The sequence below is a fragment of the Salvelinus fontinalis genome, chromosome 3, assembly GCF_029448725.1.
Source record: "Salvelinus fontinalis isolate EN_2023a chromosome 3, ASM2944872v1, whole genome shotgun sequence".
In the NCBI taxonomy this organism is placed as follows: domain Eukaryota; kingdom Metazoa; phylum Chordata; class Actinopteri; order Salmoniformes; family Salmonidae; genus Salvelinus; species Salvelinus fontinalis.
The window spans coordinates 76,833,143-76,844,751 of record NC_074667.1 but is presented as its reverse complement, the minus strand read 5'-3'; the positions used below and the strand labels follow the sequence as shown (position 1 = coordinate 76,844,751).

Below are 11,609 nucleotides of genomic sequence, written 5' to 3'. Positions count from 1 at the left end.
TGTACAACAGACAGTGTTTATTTAGAGATACAGAGTGAGACAGGCCTGTACAACAGACAGTGGTTATTTAGAGATACAGAGTGAGACAGGCCTGTACAACAGACAGTGGTTATTTAGAGATAGAGAGAGACAGGCCTGTACAACAGACAGTGGTTATTTAGAGATACACAGTGAGACAGGCCTGTACAACAGACAGTGGTTATTTAGAGATACAGAGTGAGACAGGCCTGTACAACAGACAGTGGTTATTTAGAGATACAGAGTGAGACAGGCCTGTACAACAGACAGTGTTTATTTAGAGATACAGAGTGAGACAGGCCTGTACAACAGACAGTGTTTATTTAGAGATACAGAGTGAGACAGGCCTGTACAACAGACAGTGGTTATTTAGAGATACAGAGAGAGACAGGCCTGTACAACAGACAGTGGTTATTTAGAGATAGAGTGAGACAGGCCTGTACAACAGACAGTGGTTATTTAGAGATACACAGTGAGACAGGCCTGTACAACAGACAGTGGTTATTTAGAGATACAGAGTGAGACAGGCCTGTACAACAGACAGTGGTTATTTAGAGATACAGAGTGAGACAGGCCTGTACAACAGACAGTGGTTATTTAGAGATAGAGAGTGAGACAGGCCTGTACAACAGACAGTGGTTATTTAGAGATAGAGAGAGACAGGCCTGTACAACAGACAGTGGTTATTTAGAGATACAGAGTGAGACAGGCCTGTACAACAGACAGTGGTTATTTAGAGATACAGAGAGAGACAGGCCTGTACAACAGACAGTGGTTATTTAGAGATACAGAGAGAGACAGGCCTGTACAACAGACAGGGTTGTACGTTTCCCTGGAACTATTAACACCTTCATGGGCAGCAATAGAAAGAGTAGCTATTGTAGATTTGACCTGGTAGAACACGGGCTAAATCTAAATGTTTTAGGGTTGTCTGTCAAAATGTGCATCAGTTATACAAAGTTAAGACCCAATGCAGTTCTGTCTTTGTAAAGTGAATGAGGTTTTAAGCAATATCGTTGCAGAGACAGTGAAGCTCTTCTTTTACCTTTAAATAGTATCATCATTGTATCCATAAAAGATGAAAACAGAAGCAGTCGTAGTACAGGAGCTCCACCGTGTGGCTGTTGGTGGTATTACACTCTGCATGCGTGGGTGGGTGCCTTTAAGGGGAACCAAATAGAATGTTAATTCAAATCATGGCTGTACAGTGTACACTTGACAAGGTAATAGTTCTCATATACACTGAGTATAGAAAACATTAAAGGAGCCTTCCTAATATTGAGTTGCACCCCTCCCTTTTGCCCTCAGGACATGGACTCTACAAGGTGTCCAAAGCGTTCCACAGGGATGCAGGCTCATGTTGACTCCAATGCTTCCCACAGTTGTGTCAAGTTGGATGTCCTTTGGGTGCTGGAACATTCTTGATACACACAGGAAACTGTTGAGTGTGAAAAACCCAGCAGCGTTGCAGGTGTCGTAAATGTTTTGTATACTCCGTGTAAATGTTTTGTATACTCCGTGTAAATGTTTTGTATACTCTGTGTAAATGTTTTATATACTCCGTGTATATGTTTTATATACTTCGTGTAAATGTTTTATGGTGAAACATGCACTGTGCTGCAATAACAACAAGTACACAGACAGAGGAAGGATAGCAGTCCCTTTTAATAATTAAATACAACTCCAATCGATTCAAAAAATATAGACTTTACACAATTACCATAGTTATGAATATGATATGGATAGATATACTAACATCCTTACTTCATACAGAGCTTATCATAGAGAACTTAGCCCGGGTCCCAGATCTGTTTGTACTGTCTTGCCAACTCCTATGGTAATTCTCATACCAAACAACAATGACCGTAGGAGTCGCAGCACTAACAGAGCAGGAATCAGGCTATAAAAGTCCTTGCATTGGACATAAATGATGATTGCTTGACTAATTATAAAAAGGTCACCTGGAATCCAAACCTACACTCCTTTTGTACCACCTGTGATGTAAAACCACGGTGGAAAAAGAGAACCGTTTTGGTTCCAGGCAAAATGACATGGGAGAGATTTAACAGGACACCTGAATATTTCTGCTGATTCATTCCCCAGGCACTAGGAAGAGAGGAGAACATGGCTGCTCAGCTACATCATCCTCTCCTGTAGAACCTTCAGAGCACAAAGAGATGCTGACGGACCAACCAGCACACTCCTATTCCTAAAGAACATTCTCTCAAATGTTTAGAACATTCTATACTTCTGTTAAATAAGGGAGGGTTTAGAGTCTACATCATCCCTCATGTCTTTGTCCAGTGCCAACTGGTTAAATATGATTGTAAATCAATATATCTGGGACAGATCGTCCTTGGTTGTCTTTTTTTTTTAGAATGCATAAAACACGGTGTACAAAACATTAAGGACACTTTCCTAATATTGAGTTACGCTCACCCCACTCCCCTCAGAACTGCCTCAATTCATCGAGGCATGGACTCTACAAGGTGTCGAAAGCGTTCCACAGGGATGCTGGCCCATGTGGACTCCAATGCTTCCCACAGTTGTATCAAGTTGGATGTCCTTTGGGTAGTGGATTTTTTATTTTTATTTTTTTATCCCATTTTCGTGGTATCCAATCGCTAGTAATTACTACCTTGTCTCATCGCTACAACTCCCGTACGGGCTCGGGAGAGACGAAGGTCGAAAGCCATGCGTCCTCCGAAGCACAACCCAACCAGCCGTACTGCTTCTTAACACAGCGCGCCTCCAACCCGGAAGCCAGCCGCACCAATGTGTCGAAGGAAACACCGTGTACCTGGCCCCCTTGGTTAGCGCGCACTGCGCCCGGCCCGCCACAGGAGTCGCTGGAGCGCGATGAGACAAGGATATCCCTACCGGCCAAACCCTCCCTACCCCGGACGACGCTATGCCAATTGTGCGTCGCCCCACGGACCTCCCGGTCGCGGCCGGCTGCGACAGAGCCTGGGCGCGAACCCAGAGACTCTGGTGGCGCAGTTAGCACTGCGATGCAGTGCCCTAGACCACTGCGCCACCCGGGAAGCCCCCTGGTAGTGGACTATTCTTGATACACAGGAAACTGTTGAGTGTGAAAAACCCAACAGAGTTGCAGGTCTTGACACAAACCGGTGCGCCTGGCACCTACTACCATACCCCGTTCAAAGACACTTAAATCCTGTCTTGTCCATTCACCCTCTGAACGGCACATGTCTCAATTGTCTCAAAAAATATATAATAATTATTCTTAAACCTGTCTCCTCCCCTTCATCTACACTGATTGAAGTGGATTTAACAGGTGACATCAATAAGGGATCATAGTTTTCACTTAGATTCACCTGGTCAGTCTGTCATGGAAAGAGTGTTCCTAATGTTCTGTCCACTCAAAACATTAGGTCAAGAAGGTCAAGAAGGGATGAAATTAAATTCCAACTTTCCGTCACTATAAATCACCGATAAACCTGGAACAGTGGATTCATACTTTATTCTTTCATATTTTGTTCCAATAATTCACAGAAAGACATGGCGTGTATTTCTGTGTGAGCTACCGGCTCAACAAAATCACCATGGACCATGACTTCTGTTCAGCAGAAGCGAAGGTAACAAAATAAACAAACGGAACCTGCAGAGCCTTGAAACAGACATCGTGAGGTCTAACTACCGAACCTTCCTATATAAAAAGGAACATGTTTATTTACAGGTGGGTTAAAAAAGTGGGCTTCGTGGGTTATCAAGGAGTTTCAACATTCAGAAAAACATCCCAAAAAGTCCCTGTCTGTTCTCCTGCAGAAATCCTGTTGAAGAATTCAAAGTTACAGGAACTCCTCAAAGCTTAATCCTTCCTGAATCTAGAAATCCTCCACAAGCGATATCTGAAAAAACAGGGAATATTTGTAAGGTTATGGAAGTTATAGAGGTGGGGGTGTCTGCCAATCAGGCTGTGGGTGAGGTGGGGGTGTCTGCCAATCAGGCTGTGGGTGAGGTGGGGGTGTCTGCCAATCAGGCTGTGGGTGAGGTGGGGGTGTCTGCCAATCAGGCTGTGGGTGAGGTGGTGGTGTCTGCCAATCAGGCTGTGGGTGAGGTGGGGGTGTCTGCCAATCAGGCTGTGGGTGAGGTGGGGGTGTCTGCCAATCAGGCTGTGGGTGAGGTGGTGGTGTCTGCCAATCAGGCTGTGGGTGAGGTGGTGGTGTCTGCCAATCAGGGTGTGGGTGAGTTGGGGGTCTTGAAGAGGCCAGTCTTTCTGAGGTACCGAACGAGGAGAGGCACCGACACCAGAGTAATGCTGATACGGAGAGGAGCGAAGAGCTTGTGGACGGCGTACGCCAAGACAAATGTACTGGTCCCCGCCGCCAACTTGGACTGAAGCAGAGATTCACTAAAACCTATCTTGTACAGGATGGCAGTCATGTCAATCCCACTGTGGAGGAAACACACGTTATTAGACAGGATAATAGGGATCATTTCATTTTCATCATTAGTTTATGATGTGAAGCACTTTGTTACTTGTATTGAAGAGTGCTATACAAAAAGTTGACTTTCATTAAATAAAAACATACATAGGCCACTATACATTGTCATTTAACATGGCGACTTCTGACATGGCTTCCTGTTCCCGACATGGTAAAGTGCAATGTACTAACACAGCACTATAGGATGCCATTTCAGAATGCACCATGTCTCCCCCCACAGTGCTTATCTGGGTTGATAGCGAACTGGAGCGCCATGCTGGCTGGGACGGTGTTGAGTCCAAGGGCCATATTACTGCCATCAGGGGAAATCTGTGAGCTGGTTGATAATCTAGGCTCAATCCCCCTGGTATGCAGCCTACCGGTCACAGCTGGCACAGAGCCAGGCGAGAGCCAGCAGGCAGTCAGAGATAAGACTCACATAACCGGGCCATGGGCCCACGGCTACAGACAGTCTAACTAACAACGTATTCTCCTACATTACACCGTCAGTAGAAGGCCTTCTCTCTATAGGCATTACACCGTCAGTAGAAGGCCTTCTCTCTATAGTCATTACACCGTCAGTAGAAGGACTTCCCTCTATAGTCATTACACCGTCAGTAGAAGGCCTTCTCTCTATAGACATTACACCGTCAGTAGAAGGCCTTCTCTCTATAGTCATTACACCGTCAGTAGAAGGCCTTCTCTCTATAGTCATTACACCGTCAGTAGAAGGACTTCCCTCTATAGTCATTACACCGTCAGTAGAAGGACTTCCCTCTATAGTCATTACACCGTCAGTAGAAGGCCTTCTCTCTATAGTCATTACACCGTCAGTAGAAGGACTTCCCTCTATAGTCATTACACCGTCAGTAGAAGGACTTCCCTCTATAGTCATTACACCGTCAGTAGAAGGCCTTCTCTCTATAGACATTACACCGTCAGTAGAAGGCCTTCTCTCTATAGACATTACACCGTCAGTAGAAGGCCTTCTCTCTATAGGCATTACACCGTCAGTAGAAGGACTTCCCTCTATAGTCATTACACCGTCAGTAGAAGGACTTCCCTCTATAGTCATTACACCGTCAGTAGAAGGACTTCCCTCTATAGTCATTACACCGTCAGTAGAAGGCCTTCTCTCTATAGTCATTACACCGTCAGTAGAAGGACTTCCCTCTATAGTCATTACACCGTCAGTAGAAGGACTTCCCTCTATAGTCATTACACCGTCAGTAGAAGGCCTTCTCTCTATAGACATTACACCGTCAGTAGAAGGCCTTCTCTCTATAGACATTACACCGTCAGTAGAAGGCCTTCTCTCTATAGGCATTACACCGTCAGTAGAAGGACTTCCCTCTATAGTCATTACACCGTCAGTAGAAGGCCTTCTCTCTATAGTCATTACACCGTCAGGAGAAGGCCTTCTCTCTATAGTCATTACACCGTCAGGAGAAGGACTTCCCTCTATAGTCATTACACCGTCAGGAGAAGGCCTTCTCTCTATAGTCATTACACCGTCAGTAGAAGGACTTCCCTCTATAGTCATTACACCGTCAGGAGAAGGCCTTCTCTCTATAGACATTACACCGTCAGTAGAAGGCCTTCTCTCTATAGACATTACACCGTCAGTAGAAGGACTTCCCTCTATAGTCATTACACCGTCAGGAGAAGGCCTTCTCTCTATAGACATTACACCGTCAGTAGAAGGCCTTCTCTCTATAGTCATTACACCGTCAGGAGAAGGCCTTCTCTCTATAGACATTACACCGTCAGTAGAAGGCCTTCTCTCTATAGTCATTACACCGTCAGTAGAAGGCCTTCTCTCTATAGTCATTACACCGTCAGTAGAAGGACTTCCCTCTATAGTCATTACACCGTCAGTAGAAGGACTTCCCTCTATATCCAATGGCACGTGAAATGACAATGCAGTGTGCTTAAAATGCTATAGAAGTAAAAATAAATCTACGTAAGGCCTCAAACAGTTTGGGATCAACAGAGCCGTGACGACTGGGGGAGACAAATGCAATGTTTTTACATGTAACCAATCATGTTGAAGTCTTGCTTCATACATTACCTGGACACAGCAAGGTAGAACATTCCCAGAGACATGAGATGTTAAAGTCTTGCTTCATACATTACCTGGACACAGCAAGGTAGAACATTCCCAGAGACATGAGATGTTAAAGTCTTGCTTCATACATTACCTGGACACAGCAAGGTAGAACATTCCCAGAGACATGAGATGTTAAAGTCTTGCTTCATACATTACCTGGACACAGCAAGGTAGAACATTCCCAGAGACATGAGATGTTAAAGTCTTGCTTCATACATTACCTGGACACAGCAAGGTAGAACATTCCCAGAGACATGAGAGAGATGCATATGTGGAAGGAGACTCCAACTGCTCCGTACTCCTTAAACACCTTCTTCAGCTGCTGGGCCTTGCTAGGTTTGTCCTCTTCAGGCTCCGGTACCTTGGGCTCCTCAGGGACCTTGGCTGAGGCTTCTTTTGGAGTCTGGTCCTGGTCAGGTCAGAGAGAAAGAGCGCTTTTGTAAAAATGTATCCTTTAATTAAAAGCTCGGGAACGTGACATTGAGACTGACTCTTTTTAAACACGATCTAATATCACTAGAGAGACCTGAAAATAGCTGTGCAGCGACACTCCCCATCCAACCTGACAGAGCTTGAGAGGATCTGCAGAGAAGAATGGGAGAAACTCCCCAAATACAGGTATGCCAAGCTTGTAGCGTCATACCCAAGAAGACTTGAGGCTGTAATCGCTGCCAAAGGTGCTTCAACAAATTACTGAGTAAAGGATCTGAATACCTATGTAAGTCTATTTAATTTTTTTTTTTTTTTTTTACAAATTTGCAATTGTTTGTAAAAAAAAAAACATCTGTTTTTGCTTAGTCATTATGGGTAGTGTGTAGATTTTGGGGGGAGACAATTTTAATCCATTTTAGAATCAGGCTGTAACGTAACAAACTGTGGAAAAAGTCAAGGGGTCTGAATACTTTCTGAATGCACTGTACGTAGCCTAAGTGTCTCGGCACGCAGGGGAAGTAGTACATGGACTAGCTGCTCTTCAGGATACAGAAGAAAAAAAACCACAGCATTATAATAGAAGGCTCTGGAGAAGTCATACTGCAACGGACTCCAATAGATAAGTAATGTTATATGACCAATAGAACTCTAGAAGCGGCTGCCACAGCAGAGCAGGAAATAACTAGGCACAGCCCGCTTCACCCTCACTGTAATTTTAGAAAGATATATTTTTAACAATCGGTCATCTGAATCTCCCTGCTAAAATGTCCTCTAAGCAGGTTTCAACTGAGCACTAAAATGTCTTCTAAGCAGGTTTCAACTGAGCACTAAAATGTCCTCTAAGCAGGTTTCAACTGAACACTAAAATGTCCTCTGAGAAGGTTTCAACTGAACACTAAAATGTCCTCTAAGCAGGTTTCAACTGAGCACTAAAATGTCCTCTAAGCAGGTTTCAACTGAGCACTAAAATGTCCTCTAAACACGTTTCAACTGAGCACAAAAATAGCCACATGGTTCTGTCCCTTTCCCTCCTCTTGTTGTTTTTCTATTTGACCCAAACAACACGGGGTGAGGCCAGGCTAGTGCAGTGACGCACCACAAGCTTCTCCAACAATAGACAAAAGGCCAAAGAGGCAGAGAGGACAGACACGGACTGCTTTCCAAGCCAGAGAGGAACAGAGCAGAGCAGGCAGGGAGCAGCCGTGGGAAGGTCATGTGAGTGAGTGGTATAGAGAGTATTGCCAGGGAGGCAACAAGAACAGAGGGACTGTGTGTGTGTGATAACAGCTTTTGAGAGGATGCAGACGGCAGACAAACACACTGCACCACCCTAACCCGGCCCAGCCCGCCACCCTCACTAGCACATCTGCTACTTTGAATGAGAGGGCCGAGGACAAACATACCAGCATTAGTTAAGCCCTCTTACGTCATGAACCTCAAGCAGAATGTTGCTGTGTTATAGGTGTTAGAAATCATGAAAATTAGACCTATACGTTGCAGGGTCTTCCAGCTAAAGAACAAGTCTTTACCATGGACCTCACAGCAGTCCTACTAACAGAACAGTATGTCTATTCCCATCTGTCCACAGACAGTTTTTCCTTTATAATGATGACTCGGGACCTTGTCTCAATGTTCCTGCTGTTTTCAGAACAAACCAGTTATAGAGGAAAGGGGAAATGACTATGATTTATTAAAATAAGAATATACTCGATGTTTCCCTAGAGTGCATCCCATCCTCAATGTATTTATTACAGACTCATAATAGACGAGTAGAGCTTGACTGAAGCGGTAGCCTATGGGTGCGTTCGTAAATTCGCTCTGGCTATCTACTCCGAATTCAGAGCTCTCTCGTCTGAGTACCAGAGCGCACAATAGCTGATGAATTTACGAACGCTCGTTTAATATGGCCGGTGTCAGTAAACGTCGGGGGGAAAAAAACGTTATTAAATTGTTGCCAGCAGCACAGTTACAGTCACCAACGATCTGGGTAACATGAAAACAGCCTAACCAGCTCTACTAGGGCGAGTAAAATGGTCAGAGTGAGGTGTTCTCTCATTTGTGTCTGAAAGTAGCTAGCTAACTTTAGCCAGTTATCTTGGGTGTTTGACTGCCGTTTTAAGGTCAGACGCTCGGAACAGCCCAACTCCTCCGCCAGACCTTCCAGTGTGCGCTCTGAACCCCCCGACAGAGAAACACTCTGAATTACCGAAGGACCAGAGCACACCAGAACATTGGCCAAGGGAAATAGAAGCAGGACAGTGTGGTACTGTGAAATGAAGATAAATAACAAGTTATACATCATCCAGAGTAGTTTTAAGTTTCCTGATAGTTGTATCTGATAATTGCCTATAGGCTTTTGTACACCAAGCTACCTATAGCTAGCTATAAACCCCAACCCCACAGAGACTGCATTAGGCCGATTCGGTCCCTTCTGATTCACACGTCTGACATCACGTGAACAGAGCTGTGTCCGCGTCATGTTACTTGCATAACAGAGCTGCAATGTACAGGACTGGCTTTATAATGTGGAGTAGGCCAATTACGTGTAACAAACTAGTATTGCAATCCTTTTAGCAATGTAATTACTGTGTCATGTATCAAAACAACAGGCAGAGAAGCAGCAACTGTTGACTCGACACTAAACCCTGCGCGAGTTCAGGGTCGTGTTGTTTGGTATAGCTAAGTGGGGCATGATTACTGGTCAAACATGGTTCAATTCGGTGACACGGAGGTTAAACAAATACCATTCAAAGCTGAACATTTACCCCTTTGAAGACAGCGGGCGAGTCTTCCAGGCCTTTTGGCGCGGCAGCAACAGAAGATAGATCCCTCATTTGCACAGTCGATGTGGGACAGCAGCGATGCTTGCAGACCTTCGCGCCAGACGTAAACAAAACACTTTCAAGTCCATCTATATGTCGTTTCTGTCTGTTTTGGCCTCCATTCGTCCGATGTAGCGGTAAGCTAGTGTTACAATATGTAGGGCTGAAAATAGTTTTGTTGGAGAAATTAAAAGCGAACAGGGTTACTCGAGGTAATTGTTCCCGATGTGTGATTATGAAACGAACCGAGTCCCAGTTTTTGATGGAAAACATGTCCTTCTCCCTCTTTTCTCGCTTTCCATCAGGCGAAAGTGCAGAATCATCCCGGCCACCACCACGGACATATCCACAAAAGGCTCGGGAGCGATGTAATGTATGGCTGTTACGCAATGGCCAGGTAATGTCAGCTGGTCTGTTTGCTTTAAGTTGCGCCGCTGCCTTGGTCGTGGAGTTTAAACCCAGCTCCAAAGCCGTCGCCGACAGCCTCGCTCCACGACACAAAAACATGGTTCCCGTCGCAAAAACTACACACAAAGCCCGGTCTATAAAGCGGATGAATTAAAATAACAATTAACATTAGACGAAGAAGCTAATAAAGGTTTACAAGAATAGCGTAGACATTAATAGCAGGCTGATAGCTATCAACACGCTGTCCTCATCTCGCTCTGCTGATTAGAGTGAGACAACCAATGAGGACATTCACTGTTCCACCAATAACGAGCCCGTTTGTAAGGAGAAAAAACCTTAAAGTTACAACAATACATGTAACCTACATTATACCCTATGGAGTTGCGCACTCACTGATCTTTGCAATAGTGACATGGAGCCTAATATTATGCGTAGGCTAGATGAAAATGGAATGTAGGCTACATTACGGCTATGTATTTACCATAATTATGCACATTTAACTATGTTTGGAAGCCGACAATAGACCATTTATAAACTGTCATTTTAAACCAATATGTGACCAATATCATCAACAAATGCTATGTTTGCCATTGCCTTTAATCAGCCCTCTCCTCTCTCCCTGTTTAGCACAGTATGACAGTGCGTGTCTAACATCATGGAGGATGTCAAATATTTCCCCGTGCTATACAGGTGTAATATGAAGCTCCAGCCAGTCATACTAATGATAGCTCTGCCTCGTCTTGGACTGAAGGAAGTTAGATATTGAATAACCTAAAAGGGGGTGGCTCAGTTAGTTAAAGAACCATACTGTTATAATGTTCACTCTTACTGTTATAAACATGTTCACCCTACTGTCGCTCTATAGTTTAGAGAAAATACCAGTATTATTCCATAACAATTGTTACCTCATGTTTCATGCTCTATCCTGTAGCCTGCCCTGGGGGCCTATCAACTGAATTGTATTTTATCTCGAGCAGATACTAATTGTGTCGATACAGATAAGGTTATCCACATGATCAGTTACACTATGGATGAGTGGAGGCTGTTGCTGAGCAACTGAAATTCTGCCTTTGCAGTATGTCATGCGTGTCCTTGCTGTGTGCGTATTTCAAATTTGTGGAAGTGTGTCAGTATAGTATTGTTGCATGTCTGCAAGTCAAAAGTCAGTCTGTCTTTCTTTCACAGGAAGTGGATGCATGCATGGTTAAACCACATGACAAACAAGTCTTAAATGTAACTTTCTCACCTAGTTAGCTCGTAGATTATGATTTGAATACCGGTATAAAACGCTTTCTGTTACTGAATGTAAAACTCACTATGCTCTCTTTTACAACCTCGTTGTAGTAATCTGCCTCGGGAATTGACACAGTT

The 11,609-nt window shown here is 44.3% G+C and overlaps 1 protein-coding gene across 1 annotated transcript; it reads right to left on the bottom strand.

Moving 5' to 3' along the window:
* Nucleotides 1-1,661: 1,661 nt before the first annotated feature.
* On the bottom strand, nucleotides 1,662-10,544 carry LOC129851495 (uncharacterized). The gene is made up of 3 exons (XM_055918076.1): nucleotides 9,774-10,544; nucleotides 6,798-6,985; nucleotides 1,662-4,435 (listed from the first exon to the last, which is right to left on the bottom strand). The coding sequence occupies exons 1-3, from the start codon at nucleotides 10,335-10,337 to the stop codon at nucleotides 4,216-4,218; spliced, it is 972 nt and encodes a 323-aa protein (XP_055774051.1). The 5' UTR covers nucleotides 10,338-10,544; the 3' UTR covers nucleotides 1,662-4,215.
* Nucleotides 10,545-11,609: the final 1,065 nt, after the last annotated feature.